At 42.0% G+C, this 20954-nt stretch overlaps 1 protein-coding gene across 2 annotated transcripts in view; it reads right to left on the bottom strand.

Annotated features, from left to right (window-relative positions):
- Positions 1–1899: 1899 nt before the first annotated feature.
- Positions 1900–20954, bottom strand: part of LOC144721534 (ligand-dependent nuclear receptor corepressor-like protein) — a 35503-nt gene continuing 16448 nt past the window's right edge. Inside the window, exon 8 of one of the 2 annotated variants that reach the window (XM_078599213.1) lies at positions 1900–13318. In XM_078599213.1, coding sequence (XP_078455339.1) covers positions 8182–13318 — 5137 coding nt within the window. In that variant the 3' untranslated portion in view covers positions 1900–8181. Of the gene's footprint in view, positions 13319–14191; positions 20337–20954 lie in introns of those variants that run through there. The other variant, XM_078599214.1, reaches the window with a different exon arrangement.

Raw genomic sequence — 20954 nt, 5'->3', positions numbered from 1 at the left:
ACAGCAAACCCTTGCCTCTCGCGGGTTCAGCTTTTGCGGTTTACGCCAAATTTACTGAGGTACAGTTCACCGATCGCACCATTCGCGGTTGACCGCGAGATTCCTGCACGCATCACAACTGTACTGCTCGCAATGATGCTGCTGCTGCAGAAGAACAAAAACGCCATCTTCTATCCATCTTGTCTCCCAAGCGGCCCATTGCGGGTTGATGTAGGGTGAAACAAAAGGGGTGTCGTTTTACCATCCGTGTGTAATGACAGGGTGCCATCCGTTGACCGAGGGGTAGTCACGAGTATGGGTGCGTTATATAAACACATTCCTGCGGAGGGAGCTGGTAGGAACGTTGGGTTGCTCGGTCAATGGCCAAGGTCAACGGCGGCGTGGTGTATTCCGCAAATATGCCCGACTGTGAGGGCGGGCACAAGCCGGCGTGAGTAGGTTAAACGTTGAGTTTTATAAGGGCACCACGGGGTGACCAGCCCCTCCCCACCCCCCAGCCCCTCCCTCCCCACTCAGCCCCTCCCTGCACGACGGACGGACACAATAATCCCCTGTGGGCTGGTGTAACCAGGAGGTTCCTACCAGTAATGACCAACTCGAAGAGGGGCGTAACTGGGTTAAAGGTAAAAGGCAGGGTCTGCCTTTGAGTTTGCGGATCATAGATTTGCCCACTGCGGTTATTTAAAAAAAAACGTAATCCCCCGCGATGGGCAAGGGTTTGCTGTATTGTATTTTAAATGTGGCATAGCATTTTGCAATAAATAATGCACTTTTAATTCTGTGCAATCATGTTAATGTATGTAATGTATTTTAAATGATGTACATTTAAATGCATTATGCAACACATTGATCGGCGCATATACGCAAGTTAGAGATATCGGATTCATCCCCTGAAAATATATTTTACTCATTGTGAAAATTGGAGAGAAACTTGTTCAGACCCAGAACCGTAAAACTGGAGTGGCCTCATGCTGCAGATAAAACAAGTATAACCCGTAAAAACAAAGTTTTTCACTATAAATCCTGTATATGCGTGGCGGCTAGAGTCCTCTCGTCCTCTGGCTTGAGATGGCTGCCACCTATGGGTCAGATGATTGCATTGCACCATTAAGCAATTGGTAATAAAATATATTTTTGTCCAAAAAAGTGTAAAATTTTGGAAAAAATTTTTCACGAACATTAATTGTCACGCACAACGAGTCTGTGTGGAAAATGTCAGCTCGATTGGATCACGGGAAGTGGGTTAAAAAACGACCGAAAGATTTGCACGGTCGTAAGCAAGCAAGCAAACTTAATATAAAGGATTTAATAAGTATAACCCGTAAAAACAAAGTTTTTCACTATAAATCCTTTATATGCGTGGCAGCGAACTTAATATAAAGGATTTAAAAAATATATTCGCCTGTGGAGGACGCGGGGATCGATCCCGCGACCTTTGGCATGGGAAGCGAGGGCGCTACCAACTGCGCTACTCCGCCACGGCCTGTGGAGGGGTTACGCTCTGGGCTCTTACACTGTGACGTTCAGCCAAAGCCATGAATGAGTTCTATTTGAATATATGTAAAATAAAAATTTTTTGCCTAAAAGGTGTATAATTTTGGGAAATTTTTTTTCACGAACATTAATTGTCTCGCACAACGAGTCTGTGTGGAAAATGTCAGCTCGATTGGATCACGGGAAGTGGGTTAAAAAACGACCGAAAGATTTGCACGGTCGCACGCAAGCACGCAAACTTAATATAAAGGATTTAAAAATGAGACTTACTTGATTTACCGTCTGCTGGAGGCACCATTCCGCTCCTGAGTGTCTCACGCATCATCACAGTGCCGTCAACCAACCCCACCACTAACACTTTATCCGGGTCGCAGCAACAATCGCACAATAAGGATTTGACGACTGTTTGCATTATTTAAAATCCAGTTTATTGTAACTTTTTTTCCCATTATTAAAATGTTTCCCAGCAGCACAATACGGCAGTTTTTTTCCGAAAAAAAAATGTGCATTTCATTTTGGGTCTACAAATGAACACCCATTGTTTCAGAAAGTTGACAAGCGAAACACACACACACAAACCACATTTTAGCGTCGCCAAATATGAGTGAAAAGTCTATGTGGAAATGCCACGCGATTTGTATTACTTGTGTAAGTCCAGACCATGCTCACTTTCTGTCAACGTTTAACACGAAAGTTTGACAGTGGCTAAACCACCTGAAGTTAAAATATCACCGCCTGACGACACTGGCGGGTGTGTGCTAAAAATTGGCGAACCCAGCAATGCGAACGCACAACCAGAAACCCTTTCGTCATGTTTGGCAGAGCCCTTTTCTGGCCCTGGCTATGAGGTCCATTGGCCCTTTCGACAACTTCTGTTATCACCACCACCGATGAGACAGAGCCTCCTCTCTTGGTAAAGCATGCCGATTTGAGATGTAGTGTTGGCCCACTCCGTGCTATTCCCCCCCTGATAAATCCTTGGCTCGAGAAGCCAGCCATTACAATTATAACCGGTATCTTGAATGTAAAGCAATGTAAAACAAGCAGCCTTGCGATTTGGCTTTCTCACGCTACTGTTGGCAGAAGGATGTCAAGAAAGCACCCTCCCTGGAGGGTATTTGAAGCCTATTCTTCCACCCCAGCCCCCGCACCTCCGATTCGCGTGGTTGGCTACGTACGGTGCGAAAGAAGCTAAACATACATACGCACATATCCAGCCATCTTCGAAGAGGTGGGAGGACCCACACTTAACACGACCGCATGAAATATGTTAATCGAACAACTGTTGGGTTCCAAAATGTATGCTTCTGTGTGGACAGAGGAGTGAGCATGGAATGCAGATGCCAGTATTTTTTGATGTATTCACTGTCATTATAAAAATAACAATAGCAGAAAGTCCGTGGACGTTCGACTTCCATACAATCCCGGTGCACGCTTACATTTCACTTTATTTTGCAGTAGAATAATTCAGTGACTTTTAATAAAAGGGGGAGGGAAGAAATTTAATTGATTGTGTCAGAAATAAGTGACATTTTTTTGCAACTTGTATCCATAGCTGGCGTTTTTCCTGAACGTTTTTCAATGGTCAGTCTTTTGCATTTCCATGAAAGTGTTGTATATGTATGAAAAGCTTGCAAACTAGACATGATACATGGTGACATGAATAGTGAAACAATAAACTACGGAAACAAGACTTGAAACGAGATTGTGTGAAGAAAATTATATACATGTAACGGTAATTAAGCCAGAGGGTATACAATTTACATACATAAAGCAAAATGTTCTACCGATTCAAAAGCCAATCCAAAAGGAAAATTGTGAAGACAATGCGCTGCCTTCCATCACCTGTCGGCAGATCTTGTGCATAAATCCATGTTTCACACGTGTACAAATATACAATGCCACCTGAAAAAGATGTGCGATTTAGAACATTGTAAGCTGCTGCAAAGTATTCGAATACAATATGCGATAAAATAATTGTGTAAAGATCGGTTGCTTTGCACTGCAGCTTCAACATTTAACAAGGCACCCATGTGCAAGATCATTATTGCTCCAGAGTCGTGATTACAGACTTCACGCATAGTGTAAGTGATAAAAGCACTCAAACTTAGAGGCACTGATTAAAATCACCGTTTAGTGATCAACACAAGTGGCCAGCGGTTCCCACAACATGACGAGTGGTTAAGTTCACAGTCTTAACAGGCAAATTACCAAAGTCTCTTTTGCCTGGATGTGAGTAAATGCACTTTTCATTATCGTAATCCAGTGGGTAAAAACTGTTTTGAGAGTCCCTGAGTATTGCTTATGTACACACTAAATAACCTGCAGTGCCGTTTAACACATCACCCATCTGTTAAACATGTAGAAACTTTCCTTATACCGCACGTACACCAACTCCGCATAAAAAAATAAATGCATTTTCTTTGTACAATCAATGGTGCAATGTTCTTCCCAGAGGTCATTACAATGGAATTTGTTCCCTACTTGTTGGTGCATACCTAGGATGCGTGTCCAGGCTTTCCAACAAGCCAAAAGCTTCGGTAGTGACACAAAAAAACACATCTAATGTTACGGTCACAGCAGGGCCACACTGTTTCTGACAATGGCCATCGCGTATGAATCTATATAATGTTCTGTTTATAAAAGTGTTTGATCAATATGCCGAGTTGTTTTTCACGTGTGGCTTGTACGCCACTGCCAATGTGGTCCTCTTGAAATTTTAATGTGTAATTTAGATATGATTGTCATTCACGAAGCATTAAGCTTGTGTAGTACATGGCAGCGAAACTGTCTTGAAAATACAGGAGTGACACCACTGTGCCATCACTTGTATAGGTTCCGACTTAAATTTTCACTGCTCTAAATGAGTCATTCAGGGAGTATCAAACTCGAGTGAAACGTCACAGGATACACAGTATAGGTGGTAGATACCTACAAGAGTTGTTGCGTCTTGTAGCGAGAAAACACTGCTGTCAGGAGAATACATTTTAAACATGGTTTGTTATTTGTTCAATTGACATGCTCGCATTACTGTGCTGTTGTGTTCTCATCAAAAGACGCCAAATGCATGATTTGTCAGTCAACTAAAATAAGTGATAAAAGAATCATTTACGAATACGGACGGTCACAACTAAGGCGTATTCTTCTTGATCACGTGATAATGCTTAGGCTATTTAACCATAAAAGCTGCACTCAATCTCAAGGCTCTTTCAAGCAGGGTCCTGCATAGGGATGTTTGGCCAATTCTCTTACTGCAATGAGCGATTGGAACGTATGCGATGGAACACTCAAAGCTCCGATAAAATAATAACCTGGGATGAGACTTGATTTTCAACAGCAAGCCGACCAAACGGTTGTTTATCTTTCAGTACACAAACGTGTTATTTCAAAACGCAGTACTGTATTTCATAGGTCAATGTTCATGCACGTGGTAATTAATGTAATTGGCATTTTATAAATGTGTTGACAACACTTTACGGCTACCAATTTAATATGCAGCAGAAGCAGCAGAAAAAAACCCCATTAATAGCACTAAATGAATGACCACATTTAAAACTAGTTACCTTCAAGTTGCTTCAACAGACGTTAACGGGCCTTGCAGCCACAATTAAATTTCGGTCCAGTAACGCTTAAATGGATGACATTGACAATAGTATGTACACAATAAGTCAGACAATGAATGGCTCATCAGAAACAGTGGATGATATGCGTCCAGGTTAGTCTATTTTTTTTTTAAACCAGCATTGCCACTGCTTGCGAAGCCACGCATGTAATACGTGAACTAAAAATATATATTTGACAGCATCTGAGCATCACACCGTAGTGATAATATGTCGATGAATGAATTCTGTGTTTGAGAGTTGTTATGGCCCAATGCGGAATAAAATCTACTTATTCACACAATCTCCTTGGTATTACGTACACTCTAATCAATAACTAATGTTGCTGGCACAATGGCGTTTGCATAGGCGTGTCTCATCTCAGACTATAATTCTGTTGTAACTCAGCCCAAATGTGCGCAAAAGATTTTGGATGGATCCCCTGTTGACCAACTTAACATTGAACGCGCGAACACAAATTACAATATTATAGTGTAACAAAATATACACGGGAAGACATAGGAATTGACATACAGAAATCGATTGTCTCGGCTCCTTTGGTTCGCAATTACACAATTTGGCACATTGCATAGGATGCCTTGCATAGTGCTCCGACAAAATCAAACCTTCACACTTTTTAACGATCTAATAATAAAAACATTAAACAATCCCAAGAGAATAACACAGGGTCAAAACAACAGTCGCTTTTTTGCAATCACTGTGTAAAGGCATGCCATGTTCGTTTCTCCATTTCCTGAGTGCACGATATATATACACACACACAATTCTTCCATAGTGTGTACGTGCCACTTTTAATAAAACCTTATGCAAATCAATTTTTTTTTCAAGCTACGTGTTTGGTATCGATGGAAGGACCGTCGCCTGTGGATATGAGAGCAAAACAAATATATTCACCTATGTGGAAAACAAACATCAAAATCCCGGAAGCCTATAGTGCTGATGTGTATCACAAATCAAATGTTTCCCTGGTGGCCGCAAAGATCAAGCTAGCCAAACGGCTGGCCCAAGAAGTCATCGGAGGGCATCGGGGATCAGGTTTGGGAGATGCTGGATGGCCAGTGGGTCTGCGTGAGAAGCTGTGGGCAGTGCAGCAGAGCGTGAATGAGTGCAATGATTGAATTTAAAATGTAAGTGAGAGAAATAAATGACTGAATGAGGGGAAAAGAGACGCATTTAACGGTGTAGTGTAGAGTTTGTGTAGTGTATTCATGCAGTGGTGTGGTGTGGGGATGTAGTGGAGTCGTTAACAGGCTTGATCTTTCATAGGTGTAGTGAGAGTTTTACACGTAGGCTTTCGCGACCAATATTATTCATAATAAAGTTTTTGGGTCAGATCGCTGGTAATTGCATTCAGCATTATCGGGCAATTACCAGAGAAACGTTGTACTCAAAAAATGTAAATGTTGTGGTTTCACTCTTCAACACATCGGTGGGCGAAAGTAGTGAACTATTTGGCTTTTATCAACGTGAAACTTTTTTTTTGCTGATTGGCCGTGTCGGGTGGTGGAGGGTTACGACAGATTTCGAAATAACGCGATCTAACCCAAAAACTTTATTATGAGTGCGTCTGGCGAGTTTGGGAGATGATTGGTGGCTGGTGTCAGGTGAGTGGTGGGTCATGTCTGCTGAGTTTCAGGCGCGTTAGTGTCTGGGGAGTGCCTACTGAGTGGTGACGCGTCAGGTGAAGCTGGTGTCAGGTGGATGACTGGTGAGTTTTGGTGTTTTTGTTGAAGTCGGTGAGGTTTCTGGCGAGTGATGTCTGATGAGGGTCAGATGTCAGGTGAGTATCTGATGGGTGACTGGCAGTGGTGTCACACGAGTGGTATCTAATGACAGTGCAAGGTGGTGAGTTGTGTCAGGTGTCTGGTGAGTTGCTGAGTGTGGCCAACTGAGGAGGGGCAGAGGCGATGCAGAGACATTTTTTGTTAAACGAATTTCTTTTAGAACTTATTTTTGTGTTTAGTTTATTGTCGTTCCCCCGCACCTCCGATTAGCGTGGTTGGCTACGTACGGTGCAAATGAAGTTCAACATGTGTACAGACAAACAAGGGGAGAAGAGTTGTGAGAAAAGGACAGAGGCAATGGGAAAGATCATCCCCACCTGCAGGACGAGCTGCCCCTTTAGTAAAACAATATAATTGTGCCAGAATAAAGCCAGAGTTTTAAATGATCGAGTAACATGGTAGGAAATTATGATTATTGTTTCTTAAACAAAGAGAAAGGGGTCGTAAGAAGTTGAGAAACACACCTGCATTGCAATTGCAAAAGACGAGCACATTTGGCACCGTTACATGAAAACGCTACAGATATATTTTTCTGCAGCCTCACACCGATGCTGGGGCCTTACCTGGTAAAAAATAAACTTTAGTTTATAATTGTGCAACGCAAATTAACATCAACCTGTGCTCTGGTGCACTCTAGTGGCAGAGTCTGCGCACAAGATATATTTTGTTTGTACAATTTAAATTGTTATGAAACACAATGTTTTTTTTCTTCTTCCAAAAATGTACAATATAGCAGTAAAGAAATCAACATGTATATTTATCCCTACACACATACATTAAAGTTGCAAGTCAAAATTGCTTGTTTTGCAAAGTCACTCAAGTTTCGTGGAACTTCAAGTCTGTTGTACAAATGTAAATATATCCTTAAAAATAAATTGCCTGATTTTGGCAATCATTTGCATTTCAACGTTCCGGCTAAAAAATAGTTGGCGTTGCCATCACAGAGCCAGTGGCCCCCCTCAGTGGCCCGCTGTTTTCTTAATTCTCTGAACCTCAGCAGTTGACTCGGAGCCCTGGAGGTATTTTTTCACATGGCTTGTATTATGCAGGTTGCTTAAAAGGAGTTAATTGATACAGTTATACACTCTAGATGGCTGCCTCGTGAACCGCAAGTAAAAAAAATACATGAATTACTTTTGTCCTATATAAAATAGTAGGTATTTTTCAAAAAATCTGTCTCAAGCACCATCATTCAACGCCACTCATTGAGGATCCGGTCTTGTTCATGCATGCAATTAATTCAACTGGTGAGCTCTCGAAACGTTTAGTTCGTGTTTAAGATGTTATGTCTTTTTGCACGCTCTCAAAACCAAATGCATCTTCTTTGCAGAAGCATGGGGCATATCGTCATGCCTCCGTTTCCTTTCTGCGTCACCCAGCCTGGAGGGCCTCAAAAGAGCGGCAGCAAATTGAGAAGACTTTGAAGGAATCCTTGCGGCCTCCTTCCCCTGCAAGGCACGCCTCGACTTCAGACTGTGGCTCACTGTCCTTGAGTCAACATACTCGCCATCCACTCTGGCGACGGCTTTGGGCGCACGAAGGCTTGCTGGGTCACCATCAGTTGAGCATTCTTTTGTTTTTGTATGTGCACCTTTCGAAGGAGGTTCAGAGTCCTTCAGTGGGCTTCCACTATTGGTTCTGGAAGATTTTGATTTGTTTTGCAGCCTCAGATCCTTCATGCCTATGCTCAGCATCGGTCTGGGGCTGTCGACACTCTGCATCCTCGATTTTCTTACGCCGAAGCGCTGGTTTCCAGCTGCAGGAAGATTCTTGTGGACGTCATCCTCCAAGAGCGCTTTGAGTTCACGAGGAAGGCGTGCGACTTTACCGCAATGGGCGCCGGTCCATGTAGCCTTTCCGCGCATGTTCATGTACTTCTTTGAAATGCGTTCGCCCTGCAGCCATTTCTGCTGGCATACCCGAGTACCGTTTTCGTCGGAAGATTTACTTCCTTGGGAAACTTTTGCTGTTAATTTATTTTCAGTAGCATTTCTGGATGGCTTAGGTTTCGAATTTTGTAGACTGTGTGCTTTTTCTTTTCTTACAGGGGCATTGGTAATGCGCTCTTTGGCACTCGTGGGAGTGACTGTCCGTTTGGGATTTTTATTCTTGTTAACACATTCAGCACAGTCTTCTCCTTTTCCTTGACTCTCAGGAATGAGCTTTGTTTTATAGACAACTTTCTTGGTATTTTGTTTTGATGGGATTTTCTGAGCTTTACTCGCAGTCAGCGCAAACTTCTTCAGGTGTTTTTCCATCCGATCACATTTTGCAGTTAGTGCGAAGGACTGTCCGTCCGACATTTGCGTCTTTTTTTCCCGTGACGCTTGCAAGACGCTGAAAGGATCTCGGGCGTTTGCCTTCGACAGGATGGGTAGAGGCCTCGTTTCTGTCGACTCCAGGAACCATTCTTGAAGTTTCGGTAGACTGCAACTGCTGCTGAAAAGTTGTTGGATGAGAGGAATTCTCCTGCTTGTGACCTTCTTTGTTCTCTTCTTCCCCATCAGCCAGACATCTTTTTTTCGTTCCGATTTAGATTTTCCTTTCGCCAGTAGATTGCAATTTTTCACGGGGATCCAGCCATGATTGATGTTTTCATATTGCTCATTGATGGAATCCACCAGTTCTTGTTGAACAAAATATTCTCCTGCAAAGTGGAGTGTGGGACCAATGCTTACCGCACCATAACACTCTGACCTCGTATCCGGAGTAAATGTATGGAATATACTTGATTGTGCTGAAGGCTGTGTGGCATAATTATACATTTCAATTTCCTGAGTGAATACATTTTTCAAGACAGTGCAATTATCAGACAGTGAATGTGTTTCATTACTGTTTTTCTCTGAAACCATGTGATGCAAAAATTGCTCTTGTAATCTGTCTTCTGGCAATTCCAGTGCCCGAATCTGAGATCTGGTTTGCATTTTCCCATCGCCTCTATTAACATTTTGCTGAACATCTTCACCCAATATGCTCACTTCAGGATTGGCAAGGTTATTACTCAATTCGCTGATGTGCAATTCATGCATTTGCTCCTCTGATGTACTTTGTGTCTGGCTGGAATAAACACTGGTAGAGCTTCGATGACTTTTACATATGGGTGGTTTAGTTGAAATATTTAGCAAGGAACTCTCATAAAACAGCCTGGGTCCGAGTTTCGATATCAACGAATTGTTATTTTCAGGTGTCTGCTCACCAGCATCTTCTACATTTTTGGAACATGTAATTTTTGATGCCAAAATATTGTGTCTTTTTTTCCATAACAACTTCATATATTCAGATCTTGACCATTTAGCACCGTCAGAGGATGGTGTGGATGTGCCTGTGTCATTCGGTGGGGACTCCATGGTGCAGGAAGATTTCAGCTCGAAAAAACTTGAGCTTCTGTCGTTCGAATCGGGTTCAAGAGAAATTTGCACATCACCCCGAGCCTCCGATTCACTGTGACAAGGCTGTAAACATTCACGTGAACAGTCGGCATTGAGGCAGACACTACACGGAGGTATATCCCCTTGAGGCATCACATTTCCCTGAAACTGAACATCTTCATCAACGACGACGATCCCACGCAATTTCTTGTCACACGTTGAGTTGATTTTCGCTTTGGGGTGGTTTTGATCCCCATTTGAGTCATGTGAACACATGCAAATGAACAGCATTTGCATGTCTTCTTCTTTCAAACCACATTCCTCTCTATTATGGCGTTCTTGAGCTTCATCGGGGCACTTAACGTTCAGTGAAGTCTTCACCTTGAGTGAAGTCTCATCGGTCGGCGTGAGAGAATCTGTGCGTGCATCATGCGGTTGTCGTTCCTGCACAGTAGACGAACTCTCGATGGCCATTCTCCCTGCGTGGTCCAATGCACCTGGTCTCCTTTCCAAATCCAGCTCGCAATCTTCCACTTTCTCTTTGCCCGACAGATCTGTTTGCGAGGGTGATTTCGTCCGCAGCTCTGTGCCACGCTCGTCAACAGCGGCAGACTGCGTGTGGCGTCGGCGACTGCTCCTCAAGGTTCGCTGGTCACTCGTCACCGGTGACCTTGGAGTTGCGGAAACGTTATTGCTCGCTTTTGCAAAGCTCTTCCAAGCAGTGCTTGAAGCCCCGTCTCTCAAAGGCACTGCCGGTGAGCTTTGGGAGGTGGTTGCATTTTCTGTAAACTCGACTTCACCTGTGCCACCTTTAATAGTTGGCGCGTCACCCGTTTGTGTGCAGACATTTCCTGCAACGTTTTTCCTTCCTTGTACGCATTGATCGTGGCACAGTTTGCCTTTAAATTCGGAACGAATACTCTCTCTTGAGCTACACAAGGTACTGCAGGTAGAAAGCCCAACTGCATCATCGGTCAATGTATTTTGTTGACAAGGCAGCTGGTAATGTCCTGAACCGGTTGCCTCTGCATGCTCAGTGCTGGTGTTTACAGCAGCACTGTTTTCACTGCTCTGGTGTTCTGCAGAGCCTTCCGAACGTTTTGTAAAGCTTGCAAATTTTTCGTCCGCCTGAGTGTTTTCATCCATTAATTTTTCATGGCCATTTACATTATGCCGCGAGTTCAATGGTATACGTTCATTTGTCTTAGCATCTGCTCTCTCCTTCAAAATTAGTCTGCTGCTTTTCCTGGGTCCTGGCACTCGTTTTGATGAATCATTTTCTGCCTTCAATGACGTTTGTGTTTCCGAAATGCAAGATACTCTACCGTGCTTGCATAAAGGTTGTTCCCCATTTTCAAAATTACAGTTTTCCTGTTTACATGGAGGAATATCTACCATGCCGTTTATTGGTGCCTCCATGTGCTCCTTTGAATATATGCCATTTTCCTGAGGCTGGTGTGGTTCAACATCGTTTTCACTTGTGTCTGCAGTGCTTTTTAACCAAATAGTCTGCATCTCATAGCATTCTTGACCGCTTACATTTCCTCTTGTGCTTTTCCTTGCGGTACTCCTCCGCATGCTTTTGAAATTGATTTCTGAATAACTGAGCTCGTCAGGAATATTATCAACGTAGATGACATCAGAATCTTCACTTGGTGCAGGGTAAAATTCACGGCTGTTTATTTTTATTGAAGGCCACCGAATTGCGGGTTTCCAATCTGTGCTCTCAGGAGGTAATGAATCAAACTTGCTCTCTTTGTCTGCGCAATCAATATCAGTTCCATCATCTCCCTCCCAAGTCGCATCAGTTGAAGGTTCCTCAGTCGCGTGAAACGGAGTCAAAGAAAACGTACTATTTAAATCGGAAAGTGTATTTTTTACTTGCATAGCTGGCCGGCGATGACTCGCTGCGTTCGTAGGAGAACACAATGTTTGCGGAAGTGTTCCAAGATTTTGCCGTCTTCTTCGCAACCGGGTCTGCACCACGTGAATTTCATGCTTTCTCAGCAGGTCCACCAAACTGTAGTCTCTCTTCTTGTCGTTGGTACACTGCATGAGTGATGTGATATCATCCAACAACCTCTTCCCATTATTCTCATTGCTGCTTTCCGACAACTTGGAGACCAGATTGCTGCCATCAATTTGCACTGTAGTCTCGATGGTTTGCAGTCGAAGGTTTATCCTGTCCATGAGCTCATCAACTAAGACTGTGCTCTCCAGACTATCTTTTTCAGAATATCTTTCAGACGATCCTCTATCAGACTCTCCATTATGGACAGCCTTCAAACCTCTCGTGTGTACTGCTGTGAAATTGTGTGAACACCCCAAGGTCTCGCTCCCAGATGAATGAGGGCTCTCTCCCCGATCGTCTTGGGGCACAAGTCGGGGTGGCCGTGACTTCCTCAATGCGATTTTTGATGTCTGGTTAAAATCACAGTCTTCCAGCTCGTCCAGCGAGTCTACAGGCGAAAGCGTGGGTGGAGATGGACTCTTCCCTCTTCGCAACTGTCTTGCTCTCGGCGCTGTACAGCATGACCTGCGGCAGTTGACCTGCACGGGACCATGCGGTAAAAGTTCTGACTGGTGTTTCAGAGACTCTGCATTTGACTTTGCGAGACGCCTGAAAGAACGTCTCCGAGGCTCGGTTCTTGTACGAGTGCAGTATCTTTTGTCAGAGTCCTTCGAATTATAGTTCGACGTGTTTGACAAAACTGAAGCATTAAAAGAAGCCCTAGACGCCTTTGCCAACTGTTGACCAGTGGGACATCCACTTCTAGATTCATTGCAGCTCTCGTTAAATGGAAATTTGGTTTGATGCCAACATAAAACTTTACAATCTGAAAATGCTGACATACAAGGTTTTTTACCCATTGTGCTGTTCGACGACTTGCATTTTGATCTGTAATCTTCAGCAAGGCATTTCAGTACCACTACCAGCAAGTGCTGGTGCAGTGGACACAGTTTCAATAGGATCAAGTAAAGGGTACTGTTTTGGAAAACACCATTGTAGGATGATGAATCTTCCTTTATCATCAGTACCTTGCCAGCAACTCTGCAAAAAAAGAAAGAAAATCGTTGCACTTAAAAATGTGCTTGATCACAAAACAACTTGGACAATACCATGCCTGTACTTTTATCTTTTGATAACTATAAACTAACTGACAAAAAAAACACATGGTGCTAAAAAAGAAACCTCAATGCTTAAAAACAAACTTTCCATTCACAAAAATGTAAACAAATGAGCAATGAAAAAATATAACGTGAAGCATTATCAGAAACTACAGCTGTTATAATGAAACCCGTCCTCAAATAACAACATTCAGTTGGTTATTTTCAAACAAGAATAAAACAAAAATGCATTAAAAAAAATCACGTATATTCGGACAATGATCCACTTATCAACATACACTATATTATTGAAAAACTATTATTTTCATAATGGGGTTGACCCAATAAGCAGTTCCCTGCATCTGCAACGCAAAACTGGTGTGAGTGGCTCTGTTACTATGACAGCAAGGGTTTATTCTAAGCAAACCTGCATTAGCATCATGATGACGGGATGCCAATGCAATAGTAAGTGATGCCATGCAGCCATGTTTAACAGACTCTTGTAAGGAAGCCGTTGTGTACAATTAAATAGCGGCATGTGTTACATTTCAGATGCGCTGCTGCTAAGTGGAGCATGCATATGGAGCCATCTACAATGCAGCTAAAGATGTAGAGAGAGGCTGCAAACCATAATTTGGCCCATATGGAAATGAGACGAATATTTTACGCAATGGAATGCGAATGCGGCAACTTGGTTGATCGCTAAATTACGATATCTTTTGATGCTTATGGGATACATGTGCAGGCATACAGAGCAAGTTAAATTATATTCGGCAACCGCAAAATAATATTTCTAAAATGAGAAGCAGACGTTAAATGCTCTTCAGTACACGAAATTTATTCCATGTACAAGGCAAACACAATTTAGGACATAAACTTGACACAATGGTACATGTGACAAATTAATTACAACAACTCAACTTTAAGATTCCAGTTCATTGAATCCCCATGACATTACACAGCTGATGACAAATACAGGAACACATCTAATGGGATTTACTTCAAAACTCTAATGTAATTCTACAATCAATAGCGCAGAAATGTATTTTGATTACAAAATATTTGAAAATTTCCCCATAATAAATACAATTTTATAATATAGTGCAATTAATTAGGTCCAGATGAATAAATTAAACTAAGGATCTAAAAAGTAAGGAATTTATATACTTTAACAATTTATTCAAAACTTAAAATCGAGGCTTTATTGATACAGCTTAAAAAAACAGAATACTGTAGCCCCTACTTTTAAGTACAAATAGTACCTTAAACCTCTTTAAGCCCATTGGAAAATCAGAGTAATAACTTTACATCATTACACTTATAAAGGGTCAAGCAAGTCAATGTACACGTCTGTTGGGGTAACCTTGAGCACAGGTACTATTGTTAGTTTTAGCAGTTTAATGCCACAGTTTTGGGATATTATTAAGATCATACTTTAATAAAGGTGCAAATTTAATTTTAAAACCTTGCAGACTCCATCCAGTTCTGTGATTGTAATGAATTTCACAAAATGTTATTTTTTTTAATATCTTCTTTCCTGAACCACAATCAAGTTAGAAATAAATGAAACATATGTACTGAATGGCGAAAGTACACAAGAAAAACATTGCCATACGAAACAATTCTATGCTTTAAAATTCTCATTTGTAAAAACACCCGGGCGTAAACAATTAAAAAGTTTGCACATCCTGGATGGGGTCTCGACTCTGTGGAGGGCAATTTTTTCACCCTTGAAGTGCCAACAAAAAAAACTCCGGTACTTAAAGAGGTTTTTTTCTTTTTCTTTTTAAACACACGATGCATTATACTGCAACTAAACTTAAAACGCAAAAGCAAACCAGTCACACAAGTTTTTTTTTGATAATTTACTACAAAGATTATTTTTTTTCACTCGTTTAAAACGCGTACAAAAGTTCAGTAGTTTTACACAAAGGAGTTTTTTTTTGAAAACTGGAGGTTTGAGAGAGATCGTTTGAGGCACCTTGTTGCTTTACAAGCGGACGGACACGAGACAGTAGTAGTAGTAGCAGAGAGGAAAAAAGCCCCCGATGGCCGCTTTTACTGTGATTGCCGAGATGGTGTGCAAGACTTCAGCCGGACCATTTTGAATTCAGTTTCAATTGCCGCTTTCAATCTGCACATTTAGTAGTGATGGCAAATAAAGAAACTAAAGTGCCTAAAAACTGTTTAAAGTATTTGCCCATATAATACGTGTGCAATAAGCCTAAATTAAGTGCTAATAATTATAAATTGGTGCATTTAATCATTATACAGTACATTTTCATCATGTGCAGCTTAAGCAATCAGAATGCAATTATACGAAATTAAATATTTTCACTATTTTCTTTTTAAATTACCAATTAAGTCTTATTAAAACATTCCCCGCCCACCCCAACTGTATTTGCATACATTCTTTAAATTATGTACCAAAACCTGGGATGTGTTATTTTGATTTTTTGCACGGTTGTCGCAATACCCAAGAACTGCATTAGGAATGTTCACAATAACCAATGCAATTTTTAATGTATTTCCCAACAATGCAACCCAACACACAATGGACGGCCAGTCACCTCCAATCATATTGATTTTTTTTGGTTGTAGCTGCCTCCATGGAATGAAGGGCAAATACAGTAAGACTTGTTTAGTGAATTAATATCCCCTCAAGTTAGCTTAGTCAGTAGTCAACTCTTAACACTTTACCTTAGATAAAGCACATTAATTCCAGATCAAACCACATCCCACTCCATTAACGACCAATGTACACACTAAGCATAAGTGCTTGCATTAGGTAAATCATGAGACCTAAGACTTTTTCATCTTCTTAGTAGACAGAATAAAAAGATATTTGCTCCACAATACCTCAACAGATTTAGTGCTACAATAAACAATAAATAGAAAAATTACAAGTGCTACGGTACAGTATATCAGAAGAGCATAAATTATAAAAATGCACAAATACCTCCCCCGCCCCAAAAAAATACAATTATAGCTGTGGAATAGAGGAATATCATTACAAAGTTACTGTATCTGAAAAATCAATGTGGCCGTTCTGTGCAACACCGGTATCTACATTCACAATGATACGAAATGTCAGCTCCCAACCACAAGCACGTCTCAGCAAAAAAAAAATAACAATGCAACTGATTTTGAGATACACGCCAATAAATACTGTACCCTTACTTGCCATGCTGGCAAAAGGAAAATAATATGGGAAAATGTATCAAACATTACAAAACACGTTTCACTGTAAAGCAAGTGTAAATTAACACGAAATGAATTAGTATGTGTTTAAAAAAAACGAAACAATGAAATGTATACAAACATGAAGGGGAAAATAGGAACCTATCCAATATATTGCAAAAATAATTTACTTTTCCAAAACATGGCTACATAACCTGCTGGAATATACAATACATAAACAAATACCCCACCCTTCACACACAACCTGCGCTTGTGAATAGGCCTGATTGAGTTCCATAAAATGAAATATTTAGCAATTTTTTTTTTGTACAAGCCTTATCTTTCTAGGCACACGAGTCCAATGTGTATGCAAAGATGAGCTCACGTGCGCAATGCAAGAAATGCGGCACCGCATCAAAAAGGAAATGATTTATGCGAGTTGGCTTGTAAGCAGGATGAGCAATTAAGCATGCGATTTAATTCCTAACGGCTCTATACTAATATACCATCATGCGAGTGACAATCAGTAATTATTGCAAGTTAACACAGAAAGACAAGCCTGCTACATGGACTCAGCTGCTCGAATCGAGGATGCTGCCTATACTAAAAAAAACAGTGTTTGGAGCAGGAGATAAAAAACGGTGGATGGGTTTCCAGCACCTGGGGTGTTCCACTCTACATTTTTAGGAACAGAACATAAATAAATAAAAATCACTATACAAATAGACATGAGTTGTAATCCAGTGTACTGAGGAGTGCCAGAGTAAGGCCTGAGGAAAAGAAGTCTGCGAGATTAAATGTATCTTAGTCCCCTGTGCACACCCCCCATGCACTACATGTAAAGATCACCAATATTAAGAACTGCCTCGAATCAATCGTGAAGCCTCTTTCCAGAACGGTACCAGCAAGCTTGCTGAGAAACAATGCTTTGCAAATACTGAATTTTTGTAAGATTTTTACAATTGTCCCTGAAAGCAAAGCGACAAATATTACTTCAATCCGGAGACAAAAGACTGCTTTACATAATGCACTATTACGACAACGTTATGAGCTTTTACAAATTTATATTATATGTATGTACGTCCGTGCCTTAACATTCTTCAATAAGGCATAGAGCAATTAACCCCTATGGCTATAGCTGGAGTGGTCATGCCAATAATAAATCAGAAAAATACACGTGGTGCACTTTCGGCAGAGTGATCCTTTACACGCGGTGCATGGAGAGTGCAGAGGAAGAAAATCTATAAGCACTGGCCAGTCTCACAGACTTGTAGGACAAGGAGAATAGTACTGCATATCCCTGAAGACTATTAAGGAGTTAACGGTAAAGGCTGATGCTACAGTGACCCGTTAAAAGGTGCGGACCAGTCGACTGCTGTAAAAACAGTGTTTAATTCTCAGCAGGGAGGTTAATTACGACAGTTTTTTTTACTCTACATTCACTGTAAACTATTTAAAGGTGTCCACAATCTGCATTAGCTACAACGGTACCTCCATCTTGGTCAAGCTTAACGTATTCAAGTGGTAAATGTTTGGACCCACAACGTGACCATCCTTACCATTTATTTCAGAAGCATTTCAAATAAATAAAAAACTGAAATGTCATAAATCTTCATCTTGGGCAAATTCAAGCCTTTGTTGTATAAAATGCTGCACACAGCACTCTAATCCCTGATGGACAACCATCTGCATAAACATAACATGTTCTTCTATTATTTTTAAAGAGCAGGCCATATCTAAATATTGTTAGTTATTATAAATGTAATTATCCTGAATAACAATACAACTCATGCTCCTAAAAAATCACTATTAACATTTGGATACTTCATAACACCTTTGCCATTCTTTGTTATATTAAGAAACTATTTTATATCTTCTTGCATTACCTTCGTGTACCATGTAGCCCTCCCAAAAACATCCGCCAATCACATATTTTAACCATGACTGATCAGCAACTACCATGGCAAGCAAACATCAAAACCTATTGAAACCATACTCTACATGTCGTTTCCTTTCCGCACACAATTACCATGCAAACTCACAATTCCGAACCATGTCGAGAGATAGGCTAGGGACCTTGATTCGGCAATAAAATGCCTCCTCTTAGGGACAGGATATGTTTTCTCAAGTAGTACATTTTGCAAGCATACTTAGTGGCAGTGATCCAACCGAAAAATGATGGCTTACCATTGTAAATATTACAGTCTCGTTGATTTTCACAATTTTGATAGCCTACAATGCTCGTAAAATACCGCTAGAAATTTTCTTAAATTTATTCGCATTTTTTAATCTTTAAAATTAACAAAAATGTTAGAGGGATCAGTTACGAATGGATTAATTTTTTACGACGTTATACATTAGTGTTTTCAACACAAAACACGACATTGTAATTAATTTTAGCAGCAGACCTCTCTCCCGACATGGCTGCAGCCTTGCTGTGTTCATAAACCTTGACTTTCTCTTGCCAGCAATCATACAACAGGCAGATTTTGCCTATTGACTTACTATACAGGTGGTACCTTTTAGAAAGGTATTAAGTGCATCATTGCACATTTCTCTTTACTTTTTTCATTTAAGAGCAATGCAGTTATTCTCCACCATTAAGTGCTGTATCGTTCTCATCAGCGGTCGAGTTTGGGGCAATGTCATTGTGGGTTGAGTAGCCAGAGTTAAAGGCAGCACAGTCCGACACAGAAGCCGTAAAACCGAACGCCAGTCTGCTCCCTGTGTCGCTCTCTCCATCAACTCGACGGCGCTTTGGCGGCACCTTAAGTGTGCCCGCACGCTCCTTCACCTTGTACTCCAGCGTGCTGTGAGGAATGCCGTACAGGGCCTGTGCCTTGGACACGCTCATCCGCCCACTCATTACCATGCTGATTGCCTCCTCTAGGATTCCGCTGTCATACTGCCGGTAGCGACCACGTTTTCGCCGCGGCTGCTTGTTTGGGTCTCCGTTATCAGTTCCCTGAACTTGTCTTAGACCGGTCAGGAGCGGTCCCACCTCTGGCGACCTTGGCCGTGTTACATCCTGATCTGCCAGATATTTCCCATTGAGCAGAGCCAAGTCATTGTTATTGTTGTTGCTTGCGCTGCCTTGGAGAATCTTGAGGGCATGCAGTTCTGCTGGCAGGTAACTGACACTCTGCTGCTTAGGCAGGATAGCTTTCAGTTTGCGTCCAATGCTGGAGCCGTCCTTCACAGTCGACAAAGCAGACGATGCACAAGGAGAGGCCCTGTCGATGCTCGAGGTTGCATTGACATCTGCCGGTAGCGGATTGGACAAGGCGCTTGAAGAGTTGACGCGAAACTGGGGGATCTTAAGACGCACAGACCCGGAAACTGAACCAGACCCAGAAATGTCACGATCTTGCAGTCTAACTGCCTGAGCTGCCATACGTTTAAGTGCCAACTGTTGCAGAAAGCTGGATGAGCTCATTGAATGCCGCCCATCTTGCCTCACTGCAGTGCTTTCCGTTTGTTTTACTAGGCTGCCCAATCCTTCACTCAGCAGAGCTCCCAGCCATGGCGCGAGGTTTCGGCCCTCTGAGGTGTTGACGCGAAGTTCGTCTGCGTTGCTTGTGCCAAGGCACGTGAGCTCTGCTAGCCCCTCCTCAATGGCACGTTTGGCCATGCCCTGAAGCGTGGCCGCCCCCCGCGTGTCTGCATCGGCTTCCGCCCCAGCCCCGCCTGTGGGCCGTAATGCTCCCAGGCCGAGGCTGTCCGAGGACCCCCTCCTCCTCCTCTCCTCCCCATACAAGTCCCCCGCGGCCAGGCGGCTGGTCCTAGAGGCACAGGACGGAATGATACCCGCGCTCAGCTCAGCTCAAGATGGATAGGGAGGGTCATAGGGGGCTGGACTGACCTAGCCGTGACCAGGGTTTGGTGGGGACTGGAGGAGGGGGGGTCCACTGTTTTCTTTTCAACTATCAACTTCAGCAATAAAACACTTCTCCATTTGAACATCATAAAAGTCATTTTTTTTCCAATTGAAGTTTTGAATGCAAAACTTCACCATCCTTTTTTTCTTAGGTTTCCAACTTTCTAGCGATTTCACTGTGCAGCCATTTAAAGCTGAAACTTTGCAGTTTCAAGAAGTTGCTTCCATTTTGATCATAATAAAAAATAAATGCAGCTGAAGCTTAATTGTGTCTTCTGGGATCCCTGAAACTGACCACAAAAATATCGCTCAAGAGAAAAGCGCTCCACCAAAACCCCGGCCACCACCAGAGCAATAACAATGAAGTTTGAACATGCACATTTTTAACAGCTTTTTCGCCCACGTTTTTTTTTCTATACACCTTCAAAATGATTGCCAACGCACATGAAACAACCACTACGATTTACTGTATACTTAATATGCTGGGTAATTAGTGTTGACGTGCATACCAGTGCACAAAATG

Source organism: Lampetra planeri, chromosome 12 (assembly GCF_965212315.1).
Source record: "Lampetra planeri chromosome 12, kcLamPlan1.2.h2, whole genome shotgun sequence".
Lineage (NCBI taxonomy): Eukaryota > Metazoa > Chordata > Hyperoartia > Petromyzontiformes > Petromyzontidae > Lampetra > Lampetra planeri.
This window is presented reverse-complemented; position numbering and strand designations above follow the sequence as displayed.